Source organism: Papaver somniferum, chromosome 1 (genome assembly GCF_003573695.1).
Source record: "Papaver somniferum cultivar HN1 chromosome 1, ASM357369v1, whole genome shotgun sequence".
In the NCBI taxonomy this organism is placed as follows: Eukaryota; Viridiplantae; Streptophyta; class Magnoliopsida; order Ranunculales; family Papaveraceae; genus Papaver; species Papaver somniferum.
Genome location: NC_039358.1, coordinates 125,282,711 through 125,297,998, shown reverse-complemented (window position 1 = coordinate 125,297,998; position 15,288 = coordinate 125,282,711). Strand labels below are relative to the sequence as shown.

Here is a 15,288-nt window from a genome sequence, read left to right as displayed (position 1 = left end):
ATGGTTGTGTAACCACAGTTCAAGAATGGTTTGCATACGAATATGCACATCGATCCGGTTCATGAGTCACACAGATTTTCATATGATATACATAAGAATATGCATATCACACATCTGTAAGTCGATATGTATATAGCTACTCCGCTACTTGTACGAATACATGTAATACGGGTTCAGACGTATAATAGTTTTCTCAGTAAAACTGATACCACTGTCTTGTATATGAATCAATAGTAGTTTTATATTTCTCTAAATCAATTTGAAACATTCCTGAATAACATCAATGATACATATCACTGTTCCAGGCTATTCCCAAATGATAAACTTGAATCATGATTTTGATTCCGAATAATAAATTGTCCTTAACCGAAATTCATCAAGTATGAACAAATGTTCATTAAGCTTAGTCATTATATTTCAAGAAATTCGCTAACTAGAATTAGTTATCGACTCGGAATTCTTGATTATGCGTACTAGTATAATTAGTTATGTGACATCGTCTCAAATGATAAAAAGTGAATATAACTTGGTTCAGTCTTCACTTACCTTTTGTTGATGAAGTTCTCCAAAAGCTTCGGTTGGGGCCTTCAAACGGTAGAACGCAATGATGACTGATGTGATCCTTTGTTTCTCAACTATGTTTTTATCCTAGTCCGAGACTTAACTAATTGTAGACTAGAAATCAAGATATAATTTTGACAACTAAATTTGACAACAAGCTTGAGATAGCAAAACTTGTGAGTTCGACTGAGAAATGCTCTAACACCGGGAGTCACTCAAATAAAAAGTCTATGAAAATCTATAGAAATCTCATTTGACTACTCTCATGTTTAGATTTGTGTAGTGGAAGAGGTACAAGGTTAATTCTAAAAACAAAAAAGTTAGTTATTTTGATGCCATAGGATATTCCTCATCCTAGTATCCTAGATTGAACAACCCAACGACCTCTAAAATAATCATCCCAATAAAAAATAAGCTGAGTATAAACCCATCAAAAGATTACACATTTTATTTTTTGGTGTAGTATTATTCTTACATTTCCTTCCCCATCTTCTTTAGGTCTACTAAATTAAAACATGTGTCGCGTATTGGGAATATAGTTTTTTTCTATTTTAATATTCTTGAGACATTTAAAGTGAATATTTATGTGCCAGAAATTTATGAAGAAATTTATACATGTAAATGATCGAACATCCAAATCCTTATTGGTACAACCTCTCTATATTAATACTCTTGAGTATTCACAAAATTATTAATATATAGTGGTGTTGATGGTGGATTTTTGAGGATGCCATATTCGTAAAATCACATCGGAAATTATGCATCTCTTATCAGTATCAGAATCATAATAAATTCTTGTCTTCACCTTCCGCAAGAGAAGCGAATCGCAGTCTTGTAGTCTCATGAAAGTAATAATATATGTCAGTGACATCAAGGTTTCTGAAGCAAAAGCTTTCAATGTTCCATATACTTCATGATTTAAGCTGAAAGACTCAGCGTTTCTTTTGAATTCGAAATTCATCTCTGGTGTCGACCCAGAGAATAAATATGATGTTGATCACATCATACCTGCTCCTAGACATATTGCATGCTAGTATAGAGCCACTAATAAATTCTAGTTGCAGTATTGATCAGTTGAATTCATAGAAAAAATATACTAATATTCACTTACTTAGGATCCATGGATTTTCTCAGCTGAATTCCATGGAGAAGTAATGAATATTTACCTTTCGGGCTTAAGGGACACCCCCGAGTAAGCCTCGAGCAAAAGGCGTTGATGTCTTTAATAATAATGCTCAAATGAGCACCCAAAAACATGGAAAAACAAGGATATGGAAGTTTGAGCACTATTATTAAATAAAGGGAAGAGAAATAATATGATAATAAAATAGGGAAACCGTGAGGGGTGATCCCACACGGCTAGCCGGCCAGCCCACCCCCTCTTTTTCCTTTATTTTATTATAATAATATAGTTGTATAAAAATTATTATTACAAGAAACTAGTTGGAAGCCTAACAAGCTAAGCTCCAACACCGTACTACTACATTAGTTGAACATGTTTTCGTGGTAGCGTACTAGTGAGCCTCATGAGGAACCATCCAAGGGAGCCGAAGAAGATAGGGCGGTGATTATGTCGCACGGGGGGCAAGCTAACTCTACCATCCATGTCAAACTTTGTAATATTGTGCCATCGAGGACTCGAACCTGGGACCTCCTGGAGCGCATCTAACCTTTGAGGAACGGGGATGACCAGCTGAGATAGCTACCTGTTTTGCTCCATCGACCATATGGTTAGCAAAGCAAGTGGTCCCGAAACCATCATGCCCTTCTATCATGAGAAATATTAAGATAATATTATTTTAATATTTTTAATAGTTGGTCTTTCAACCAAGATCAAGAATTTCAGTTAAACTCATATTCTTCATAAAAGAACCAAATAATGCTTGATGGACCATCAAAAAATACCAAAATTCTCAGGATTGGTCCGCGGACAGCATGGCGACACGGGCATGTCACCATGACCGGTCATAGTCGGCTTTTTGGCTTGCAAAAGCCGATCCCACCTCCTTTGATGATTTTTGACCTAATAAATCACCCAAAGTCCATATTTGGTTCAAACTCTTTCCTTCAACTGGGAAGATCATCCACTCACCATCAGATGGTCCCACGACCACCAAGGGCCGTGAGACCATCGGATGTCACCATGACTGGTCATGGTCGGCTCTTTAGCTTGCAAAAGCTGATCCCACCTTCTTTGATGATTTTTGACCTAATAAATCATCCAAAGTCCATATTTGGTTCAAACTCTTTCTTGCAACTGGGAAGATCATCCACTCACCATCAGATGGTCTCACGACCACCAAGGGTCGGTTCCACACCCCTTGGTCGGTCCCTCCTCTCTCCATAATTAGGTTTTATTATTTAATTCTCAGTCAAGCACTATTTTAATAATGATTAAACAACAATTGATCATCCTTTTACATACTTCTCTGCAAAGGACTTTGATGAATGCTCAGTCGAGCAGCTAGACACTACATGGTCGGTCCATTACCTCATGTATCTGGTCCCTCTCTCATCCATTGGTTGATTCTCAGCTAATCATCCATTGATCAAAATTAGGGTTTTGAACTAAATGCTCAGTCTAACATAATTCAGAACAGGTTCAGATATCAATATTTTAATTCTGATCCAGCAATCAATATTTTAATTAACTAAATAATATTTGGTCCCGCTACCATTATTTTTAATTAATATTTTGTTCGGTCTACTGCCAATTATTCATTGATCTAGCAGTATTTGCTCTAACTAGCAGCTTTGATCATCAATTGCTTCATCCGTCAACACGCTAATTGCTTCAGCTAGCAATGTGTTTGCTCGGATGACCAGGTTCAGAACCAGCCATGTTACTTCTAGCAATATTGATTCAACTATCAGTATCTGCTTGCTCTACAAAGCAGTGTTCCTCACATTGATTCAACTATCAATACTTGAGAAGTAGTATTTCATATTGATTCAGCTATCAACATTAGAAAATTTCATATTGATCCATCTATCGGTATTTTATTGGTCCATCAACCAACATTTGGTTCGTCAGTCGACCATTATTTTAATCTCTCCTTGTCATTGGGCTGACTCATGACACATGGATCGAAATGAACCTTCTATGATCATTCAACAATGATTATTTTCATACGACTTCCTTTCAAGTACTCAACGCATCAACGCAATGGTTTATGATTGATCTAGCAATCTCATTAAATTATATCTAAGTCATTCGACTATCATTATTGATTCAATTAGCATAATAGTCATTCGACTATCATTACTGCTTGGCATAATGATATGTCACGGTTATCAGTGACTTAATTCACCGTCCATGGTCCACAGAGCATGTTGCACTTCATGCTTCGTCTACCATGACCTTGAACCATGAACTGTTTGGTTAATCGATTAAGACTCATAATCTTAGGTCAAAGATTGACCGCACTTCTACAAAGCAGACTTTCACATGAGACATCAATTCATGTCACATGGGGGGATATCACTAGGGTTTTAGTCTGACGACCTACAACAGGTATAATGAGAGGCACATCCACGATGAGAAATGTGAGTAAGTCGTGCTGACAGTTAAGGAGTAAATGGAATAGTGGATGCTCAATCAACCAAGTCTTCCATGCAAAGTGGAAGTGGTATTTGCACGTTCTCCCACTTCCACATTCTTCCACTTCCTTCAACTGTCACCACTTATAGGAAATCAACATGCTGCAGTAAATAGGTTCCGGAACCTATGATTTGATAAGACTAACGACACCCAAGTAAGATTTATCGGCGTCAATTATCAAACACTTACAGAGAATTCCTCTTGTCTAGAAAAAGAGTTCCTTTTCAAAGCAGTTCAATACATCACAATCAACTGATCAATCTTCATTGATCTCCACACATTCTCAGCTTCCCTCCTACAGACCGACCCTTCTCCTTCTCTTGTGACCGGATTGAACCTCGAACGGCCATTGTCTTGGTTTAGGCTGGGGTCCCACAGATCAGTCTCTCGAACTCAAAGTACTCCCGTGCAATACATTTATTTAAAGGTTCGGACAATTTACTTCATCAAGCACTTGCCTCCTCCACCACTTTTCACCAGAAAACCAACAGGTCATTTTTTCCAGCAAACATGAGGTTATTAATATAGAGATGTGCACATAGAGAATGTAAAATTTGAAGTTTAGTGTATGTTCAATGTATTTCTAGTTGTATTAGATGATGTACGTACATTTTATTGTTTCGTACTCAAATACATGTATTTGTCTAGAAACTTGATACATTGCTAGGAAATTTTTGATGTTTTCTACAACTATAAATAGTATTAGGTATAGTAGAAGATAAATCATCAATTAAATTTTTTTTCCAACAAATCAAAATGGCATCCAATGCTAGGAAAAAAACTTATAAGAATGGTAAAATTCGTGTAACAAAATCCATATTTCTTCAATATATTGTCGATTATTGATATATAGAGGTGAATTTCCTAAGGCATGACCGGAAACAAAATCATTAATATTAAAATGTAGAGGTTATTACTATTTATAATTGCCCAACTTAGGACCATGATTTTTTATTAATATATAAAATATCAGTATATGGAGGTTCTACTTTATATCCTAAGAATGTTATATATTAAGTGTAGTATCCCATTATAAGTTATGTCGGTTTATGATCGGATGACAATCTTTTAGTTACAGTGACAAACTTTAAGCTATGGTGCAAGTTTGTAGGTTCAAGACAAAATTTGTGATACAATGAAGATTTTGGGTTATTCTACAGGTTTTAAATCACGACATAAATTTTGGATATTTAGGCAACTTCTCAGTTAAGAAAGATTTTTGGTCAGGTAGCAACTTTTGAATAGTCGTGATAAGTAAAACTGGTAGATTTTGAATTACAACGAAAATATTATAATCACGAGATAAAATATGTGTAACATTGGTAGATTTTGAGTCACGAGTCATATTTAAGGCCACAAAATGGATTTTTGCTCCCAATTTTTTTTGGAGGTTACAATGACATGTATCCTTTTGAAATATAGTTTTTAAATCACACGGTAAAGTTAAGTTTGGTAGTGAAACGTTTTGTATTATCATGGTGGATTCCGGGTCATAAAGATAGGTTCTTGGAGTATCTCTTTTCCAAACACGGACGGAAAAGAGATTTCACCTATAGATTTTTCTTTCTTTTTTAAATAGTCACCCATAAAATTTAAGAGTCATTGTCTTGCCTTATTAATGTTATTCTGTAACTCTGTATATTTAACGTACATTTCACCCATATCCAATAAAGAAGAGAATATGAAAATCATAATCATTATGAGTATCAGTCAGGCGTATCAGTGTCATTTTAAACAAGGAAACTGCATGCTGCCAAATGCTATATCTATGTTACCAAGCTAGGCACAATTGCTCACAAGTTAATCCATACCATACTCCAATAGAAAATATACAATGGCTTCTTCAGTGTTATTTTCCTTTTTCTTCGCCCTTCTTATTCTTTCTGTTGGGGTAATGGTGGATTCGAGGCAAGTGAAAAAGGTGGTGGTGAAAGTGAAACCATCAACTGATAATAATAATAATAATAATGAAGATATTGAGAAGGTGTGCACAGCCTCTTTGGACAAGGAGGTGTCTTAACTGCATAAATGCCGATCACTCTAGAGACACCAACGGAATGAGAGACTTAACCCACTCCATAATCTTTTGCACTTGGAGTCAAGCTACTTTCGCACGCAGCGATGCTAATCAACTCTTTCCGAATACAACTGATGCCAAATTGAAGAAATTATACGAGTTCTGTGACACCAAATTGCATGCTGCTGAGAACCAATTCTTTGATTCCATGACTTTATTTGAAAATTATCACAACAAGAACTCAGCGAGTCTTATGTACACGGCTAATCAGAAACTCGGCGATTGTGGATACAAGATCGAAAAAGTTGATCCCCGAGGGATCCAAGCCCCACAACACCTCCGTTATGACATATCCCTTGCGAATCGTTTGTATAACGTTTTTCAAATGATGATGCCTCTCGTCAAACTCCCAAGCATCCCTCTACCTGCAGTAGCAGCCTGAATTGTCATTGTAAAATTTTGTCCTTTCACGAAAAAAATTATCTAGTTTCCCTCTTCTTTCTCTAGCAATTTATTTGTTCTTACCATTGTTCTCAATCTAAGACACTTCATGGATATGGATATATCTCATTAAAATTTGGCCTTATATTTATATTTATTTTATTTTATTGACGAAGTTGTGGATTTCTTTAATGGATGATATAATCTACAACTTCTGCATGAGCAAGACTCCTTTCTTGTGCTTGATAAAAAGAACATGGAAAAAAATCTATTTCAGTTCATTAAGTTGGTAAAGAGAAAGCGTACACAATATCTAACTGTTATGATGTTCTATTGGTACATACATATGCTCATCATAATTCATCTTTTTCTATATTCATTCATGGACTGGGAAAGAAAACAAACAAAAAAAACTATACATTTATACCAACAACTTGGGTTAAATTATCTGCAGGGTCCTCCAAACCCCCCATCACTCTCTTCTTCTTCCTGTCTCAAATTTGAGAAAAGAAAAAGAAAAGAAAGATGATCTTCCTATACTAACAGAAGCGGTAGTGAGCAGGCAGGATTTCTTTCTTTGTGCTGTCTTCCTTGGCTAGATTTTTTTTTTCATCGGACTACATGATCCCAGAACCCAAATGCGCCCACATAAAAGGTGGGATGTCTCCAATTTGTGGAGAGCCCCGCATAAGCAAGCACACACAGACACACATTGCAGCAATGGCTAGCATAGAATGCACATAAGGAACATGAAGCAGCCCCTGAGTCCCTGGCATTCTCATAAAACGTCTTGTTGGTGGCATGACTGCACACCTCGAACAAGGCCGTCTTCGCCCCTGCACCAACTGCAATTGTGGCTGTGGTTGTTGCTGTTGTTGCTGGTGTGAGGAAGATATCTCATTGTCCTCAATATCTATGGACACTTGTCCTTGTTTCCTTACAGCAACCTTTCGGTCCACCATCCTGTTATAATAGTGATTGTTCCGCATCGAGGCATAATCATATGGAGACTGCCCATTTGCATCGTATAAAGAATACCAGCTGTCTATCCCAACCTATACAAGAAAATAATTGAGAAGAAAATACATCAGCACTGTTAAGAATAAACCACAAGCATTACATGTTCAACGCCGTTAAGAGGAAAACATATGCATTAACATTACAAGTTCATTCGGCAATCTACTATAAAAAAAAAAAAAAGAGCACCATGTATAATGAAAGTTTCAAAGGTACAAGTGTCTGAACTAATCTATCAAATCTATTTACCAGTGTCGATGTAGATAAATAAAGAGAAAATGAAAAAAAAAATGCACCTCCTTTAACCCAAGAACAAAATAAAAAGAAAAATAAACAGAAAAAAGCAACTCATTCAATTTGATTACCTTTTGAGGATCCTCAGTTAAAATATCCACCATCTCCTTTGAATCATGTAGGCACGCAGCCAGGTGTAGAGGTGTAAGACCACCCGGACCCATTTGACTTGGAGAGAAAAGGTATGTCTCCGGAGCACCAGTGGTGCTAGTTAGTGAATATTTAATGAGCAAATCAACCATGCTTCTGCATTTCCTCTTTACTGCCCTGTGTAAAAGGTGAATCTCTGAAAGATTCTCCAGAGACTCCCATGATAATGCACCTTCTTTCATGTTTCTTTCCACAAGTATGTCTAGAAGCATTTTCACCAGAGCACACCAGTCCCTTTCTATGGAAAATATGAAGAGAAACTTGAACCGCCCGTGGGAGAAATCTAGGCCATCAAAACTGGATGGGATGTTTTTCCTTTGGAACAACCATCCAAGTTCATGCAAGAAATGCAAGATATCCTCCCTTGACCTAAGCCGTTCAGAATCCAGGTTCTGTTGTTCTGCGGTGCCATCACTGACACTAGCGTGTATCTCTAACTCCGGTTCGAGAAGTCTCAATTCTTGACAGATGCTAGAATCAGCTATTATGAGTGGAAAACTGTTCCCTTTGAAACCATTCTCAACCTACGCATATAGTTAGTAGAGATGTCACCAACCATGATAAATTTCTTAATAATTGAAACATACCAAAGATTTGCAAGAAAACTAAAAAGTCTGATTTTTGAAACAAACGCTTTTGAATCAGCGGATTCAGACATGAAATTACCTCAATGAAACAGCGGCCAAGAACATTAGGAATTTCACTGGAAAAGTTGAAACTTTCTGCACTTGTGCGATCATATATAGTGCCAGCTGATCCAGTAACTTCCTTTGATGTGTATCCTCCCATGTATGCACAGTGAATCCTGTCATTGGGAAGCTCAAAAGAAATTAATTTTCAACTAAACATAAAACGGTACTTAAGAGTTGACTAGTATTCTATATTACCACATTGCACTTACTTGGTGCCTGGAACCCTCAGATTCCTACCTCTCAGAAGGAGAGTTGTTTGCTGACCACCAACGACGGCCAGAGGCGATACAAACATCAATTCAGGAGAATTTTGTGTTCTCCATGCTTTGCACAAACGAAAATTGCCTGTAATTTATGTAATTGCAAACATCAGATACGGTTATAATTCAGATAAATCCTTTTTTAACACTAGATATATGCATTACGCATTTCCATTCTTTTAATTCGCAGTATAGGAGTAACTAGTACTATGAAGCAAAAGCAGAGCGCTAAAAAACAAAAAGTAGGCGAAATATTTACGCACCATCTTTATGTGATGCTAGTTGTCTGCCTGTGTGAATTAAAAATCTTCCATTTCTCCAAAAATCTGAATTTTGTTCGTTCACGAGCAGCTTTACGCGCTGTAGAAGATTCTGCTGGAACTGAAAATATCACATCTAATAGTGATTAGAAGCAGAGCACATCACAAGTCACATTAACGCCACAACCATCACTTCACTTACTTGCTCCCAAGTCCTAGAAGGTGCTACTGTATAAATTGATAGAATCACACAACCAGGCCTAATGTAGCTCTCAATATCTGATGGGCTGTGTGAAAGCCAATTTATGATCTGCAAAATAAGGCCAATAAAAATTATACCTCAACAACTAACTAATAAACATCATCCTTGTAGGCAGGATAATTTCTTTAAACACGGTTATCTGAAAATAATCAAACCTAAGCTAAAGCTTCAAGTCGCAAGCCATTACATGTTTTCACAGGTTTAGAACAGTACGTTTCTCTCATCTAAAGGAAAATCAAGGAAATCTCTTTCCTGGCCCAGGGCTAACATCCATAGTGTATTAAGAAAACATTAAATTATTTAGATGACTATCAATGTAACTCAAATAGCTGCTTATAGTCAAAATTAAAGAAGTAAAAATGAAAAGAATGCAGTATAAGGATAATATGTAGTGAATCTATGATTTAGTTGCGTTTCTAGAGCTGACGTATTAGGCTAGTGCACCCATTAAAAAGCTAAATCCCTACCTCTGCCCTTAGATTTCCGGGAAGATTGCTTGGGTCCTTGTCAAAGAGTTTGAAAATGATACGCCCAGTCCGGTCCTGCAAATGAGTAAATTGAAACTAGATTAAGTTTGAAAATATTAGCACCGAAGCTGAAACATAGACGAAAACACCAGACAGGGGCAGAGAATTACGTGGGAATCAGAAGATGAAGTTGGGGACTGATCAGACCCAGATTGAGAAGTGTAACCTGGCCGACCTGATGGACTTCGAACTGAGCTAATCGCAACTCGCCCACTATCATGTTTAAAGAGTTCCAAAAGGGTTGAACCCCCAGGAGGAGTGTCCTCAATGTTATTTTCCCCAGTAATCGATATACTCTCATGTTTCATAATCTCAGATGACGGGGCCCGCAGTGGGAACAGTAGTGTGGTACCAGGAGATGAAAATGCAGGAGACCTCTCTTCGATCGGGTTACTGCTGTCAGAGGAGTAGTATTTCCAGGGAGATCCCTGATTCGGAGGACTGTCACTGTCACTGGAGGAACCAAAGAGCTGCAATGGAAAACCTGGTCTACATTCTTGCACCTGGCAACTCGAAGGATCAAGCCTAGACTGGAAGGTCGCACTTCCATCTCCTCCAGCTAATGTTGAAACAGGACTTGAGTTCTTATGGTAGCTGAGCTTGTCGTCATCATTGGGACTACTTGTTTGAGATAGGACTGCCAAGACTTCTGGAGAACATTCTTTTAATGCGGCTGAAAAAATGGCAAGTAAGTCCATGGTTGATGAAGCAGAGAAATTCTCATTCACCTTGTTGGAAGATTCTGTAGAAACTTCTTGTGAGACATTCAGATCAAAGCCTCCATGTAAGGCTAACCTAGCAGCATTATTTGCGGCAACAGGTAATGAGTTCATCTTATTAAGAATCCTGATGAGCCAATCTCTATCAGGTATTGATGAGATGTTGGCATTTCTGTCCGTACTGGTCCCTGCACCCTTTACATGTTTCATTAAAATGTCCTCGAAGATGGATCAAGTAATACTGAAGTAAATCGAACTCCCTTACCTTGTAGACGAGCTAAAGCTTGAATGATGTTTACAATTTCTGAGTTCCCACTACCATTGTTCTCTAGCTTTCCAGGGACTAACAATCTTGAAGAAACATCCTCCTGCTGAGTTTTCCTTCTTCTTCGATTGTGCCCTGCAAGCCTACGCCTACAACTTCTCTTTCCATCGTCAAAGTCCAATAGCGGGTGAAACCTGCAAAAGAGAGAGTATTCATAGGTTCAGAAATGCAAGGCAGCCAAAGCCATCTCCCATTCAAAGGAAAAGAAAAGCACCAAATGAACCCCGCCCTCCAAATGTGTGGAACCTATATTTAGCAGTTCAGGCTTTTAGAGTAGTTGATTACTTTCATATATACACTAAGAACAAATAGAATTAGAAAAAATTATACTCGCTCTAGTCCAGAAACCCAAACCATAAAGACAGAGATATTGAACTATTATGAGGCCATCTTTGCTAAACATGTTGATTTGGACTTTATTTGGGAAAGCAATAAATAAAAGATTATTTCTGACAAAAACAAACAAGGACAGTATGTTCTGCTTTGATATCTAGGAACAACAATGTTTCTGACGTTATTCGTAATTAAAGACGCATAAGCCTAGCTTTAAAATGAAAAGTATCTTACCTGCTACACTGCTGGCAGAACCTTTGCATCTGCTTTCCTACAAGGGCCTTAGTAGTCTTGCTGTGAATCTCACACACTTTATGCCGTCGGTGATAGTCTTTTGCTTGCGACAAATTTCCTCTACAATCATCAACCTGGCACATGGGATAACTTGCGCTACCATTGACACCTCCAGGCGATCCAGATCTGATTCTTTTATTGGGCCTTGAAACATGCTCATCCACATAATACAAGCTCCCACCAAGATTTAATGCGAGGTTCTCACGATCATCCTGGTTCATAGAGCTTTTCGAGTTTTCTTCCCCTTTCCTTCTCTGATTAGTCACTGCAGCAGCCCCCACAGCCGCTGATGAGCGGTTTCTTGTGACATCAGCTTCTAATGGCTTAGCAACAAATTTCACACTATCCCACATCCAAACATTACAATTCCAATTTTTCTCAGAGTTTGGTAATCCATACTGCTGTTGTTGGAATTGTGGCGGATGCTGCTGCGGCCAATTGGACGTATTGAGCGACAGCTCACGCTTTCTTGACATGGGAGGTGGTTCTTGGTTAAAACAGGCAGCCTGAACTGGATGGTGCCGTTGCATAAATACCGGAAGACTAATTTGTGCCTCAACTTGTTCCATTCAATACATCAAAAACCTAACGAATCTAATCGAAATGAATTCCTCCCATGACTCTATGAATAGTTCAACTCAATACTTACATCTCGTTTCCTAGTAAGATATTCTTGTTCGTTGATTTTTCTTCCCTGCGGCCGCCCCTGAATTACAAAATGTCTACAAACCAATGAATCAGTAATTCGAAATAATACTAAAAGTCTACAGCTAAAAGTCAACAAAGCCGTCTAATCATTCAAATTTTACAGAAGATATTCGAAATTAAACTACCATTATTATTAATATAATCATCCTTATTATCTTAGTTGTATCAGAACCATTACATCATTGTCATTTTTTTTTTCTTGACCTGCTCTTTTCTAACAGAATATTATCAGAATAATAAACTTCAAGTTGAACGAAATTATGATAAATGGGATTCTCTCATAAGCAAAATTAACAGATCTGAAAAACCATCATTCAATCAAATCTTGATATGAGCATCTTCGTTTTGCCTACTAGTCTACTACTACTTATAAGATAATCATGATAATCAAACAGATACTTGTAAGATAATCATGATAATCAAACAGAGAGACTGATAAAAATTTAAGAAACTGTAGTACATATATAACAAAACTTACCACAACAAATTTGGCTAACGAACAAGTCGTGCTCCTCAGTAATAACAACTATTTGATTTGACTGAATTTTGTTATCTTCTTCTATAAACAGAGATATTTTACGTCGAAATCCTCGAATTTCAAACATTACGAAACGAAGACGATAATTTGATTTTCTGCTGGTGTAGTCTACATAGTAATTTCTTGGTGTTATCTCAGAATTTTCTCTTTTGAAATTCAAAAAAGGAGTTATGTAGACTGCACTCAAAAGTCTGTTGAAGAAGAACACACACTACCTGACCCCTAGAAATGGTTTTAGTACTACCAGATCCTCGACCGCCCCCACCACCACTTTCTCTTATCAAGTCTTAAGCTATTTTCATAATTACATAAATATCCTTAAACCTTTAATATTAATAATAATTACGTACACAATAAAAAAATCCAGACACCTGGATCAACGAACATGTAAAAATCAATTAATTATGTACTTTTTGAACATATTTTAAAAAAGATTGTCCTTTTTTCTGTTATCAAATTAAATTAAACAAATAGTTTTTATTTAAGTCAATGGCCTGCGTAACTCATTAATGAACATGGAAGCGGAAGTCCCGAGTTAGCAATTCGGGATTCGGCAAACGTACGGAACGGCAAACGTACGAGTATTATACGGTTTTGTAAAATTCAGATTCGGTCCAAAATTCGGTCAACGGGACGTGATTCGTCATTAATTCGGAACGGCATACGTACGTGTATAATTCGATTTATAAATGTGAGTTCGGCTCTGAAAATTCGGTATCTATATATAACAAATAATTTGTATTTATAAGGTCATAGACCAATTTTTATGCATATGTGTGAGTTATTTAAGGAAAAAATAAACTCAATATGATGATATTAATAATATATACAACATTAGTTATCCAAAAGGACGTCGTATAGTGGTTTAGATGCTTGGTTAGTGAGTTTGAGATCTCTCTCACCTTCACCTTCAAATCTCTTCAGTCGTTTTTGTTTCATAAAAATTACAATACGTCTAATATTCGGTCGTGTATGTTCGGGAGGCAGTAAAGCCCAAAAAGTGGAGTCTTTGAAAAGTAAAAGCTAAAGAATTTATGGCGAATTAAGCAGACGTATCATTCGGGATACGTAAAACTCGTGAACGATTCGCGAATAATCCGGGAATGCCACATAATACGCGACTTGGGTTCGGAGTTGCAAACGTACGCGAATAAGACGGTAAAATTCGTGATACGGAAAAATTCGTGAATGATTCGCGAATCATTCGCGAACTTACTGACTAGGAGCGGAACAGCCAGAAAAAGATTAGAAGAAGAAGGAAACTTGAGAACAAAAAGAATGAATCTATACTGACCGTTGGATTAGGGGAATGATTCTTTTTTCGCTCTAGATTATAAGAGTGAGTCAGTCGTGACTCGTGACTCACTAAATCTGCGCCTCTTGTTATGGTAAACAGTTTTTTTGTACGTAAATAACAGTAACCGTAAAAGGAAGATAATTTGTAGCTGTGGTGGCTTATGTGTCAACGAGTTATTGGTTGCGATTTAATCTAAGGGTGGTCATTCTATGTAGCTAGGGTAGGGTCACGCGGGAGAGCTAGAGTATTGCATGGGACTTGTCGTAGATTCATAGAGATAGAGTCGTGTCTTGGAGGGCTATAGAGAGAAAAGCTTGTAGTACTAGATTTGTGGATAAAGTTAAACAAGCATTTATATTAGGTAGCTAAATATGGACTTGGATAGAAAAGCATTAACGCAACAAACTTGCAAAGTAGAGACCTCTCCTCTCCAATGAGTCTAGACTCTAACAGATGATGGTTAGTGAGGTTAACTAAAATTGATACCTACCATGTCTACAAACATAATTTATTAGCTAAAAAGCAAAACTTACCAGTTACATTTCCTAATTAATCATGCTTTAAAAAGGAAAAAAATTCTAATTAATCGCTCAAAACTGTATCTTTTTAATTCTTCAGTAAAATTTTGGAGCTTTTTTTATCAACACATGCATGTAACTTCTCCGGAGAGCATCTCCGATGATAATTTGGTGAATATTGTATTGGACATTTTCGAAATATTTGTTTTTTCTCTTGATGATAATATGAAGAAATATTTGTATCAAAATTTGTTCAAGGAAGATCGCTCGCGGTCAAAAATAGTTTGACCAGTCAAGTGTGGGAAGGATGGCGACCAGCTGAAATCCTGTTTTGAAAATAATGGTATAAAAGATTAAGACGCACCTCAAGGCATTGACCCGATCAAAGACAATTAACCAAGTCAGTCTTGCGAGCTGGCAGCGAGACTGGAAATCCAAGCCAGCGACTCAAATTCTACAGTAACGTCCATTCTC

General features: G+C 37.2%; 1 protein-coding gene across 2 annotated transcripts; it reads right to left on the bottom strand.

Moving 5' to 3' along the window:
* Window positions 1-6,877: 6,877 nt before the first annotated feature.
* Window positions 6,878-13,248, bottom strand: LOC113299567 (squamosa promoter-binding-like protein 14). 2 transcript variants are annotated; one of them, XM_026548606.1, is made up of 11 exons: window positions 12,940-13,248; window positions 11,694-12,475; window positions 11,067-11,260; window positions 10,193-10,989; window positions 10,023-10,097; window positions 9,496-9,603; window positions 9,297-9,414; window positions 8,983-9,118; window positions 8,748-8,886; window positions 8,003-8,605; window positions 6,878-7,675 (listed from the first exon to the last, which is right to left on the bottom strand). In XM_026548606.1, the coding sequence occupies exons 2-11, from the start codon at window positions 12,320-12,322 to the stop codon at window positions 7,238-7,240; spliced, it is 3,237 nt and encodes a 1,078-aa protein (XP_026404391.1). In that variant the 5' UTR covers window positions 12,323-12,475; window positions 12,940-13,248; the 3' UTR covers window positions 6,878-7,237. The 2 variants fall into 2 exon arrangements, with proteins under 2 accessions (XP_026404391.1, XP_026404399.1); XM_026548614.1 differs by having other exon boundaries at window positions 11,694-12,459.
* Window positions 13,249-15,288: the final 2,040 nt, after the last annotated feature.

Excerpts from the sequence above, each read along its gene's own strand:
- LOC113299567 (XM_026548606.1), bottom strand. The coding sequence starts at position 12,322 with ATGGAACAAGTTGAGGCACAAATTAGTCTTCCGGTATTTATGCAACGG. Across the intron at positions 11,261-11,693 it reads TTCTGCCAGCAGTGTAGCAG|GTTTCACCCGCTATTGGACT; the intron begins GTAAGATACTTT and ends TCTCTTTTGCAG. Across the intron at positions 10,990-11,066 it reads AGCTTTAGCTCGTCTACAAG|GGACCAGTACGGACAGAAAT; the intron begins GTAAGGGAGTTC and ends TAAAGGGTGCAG.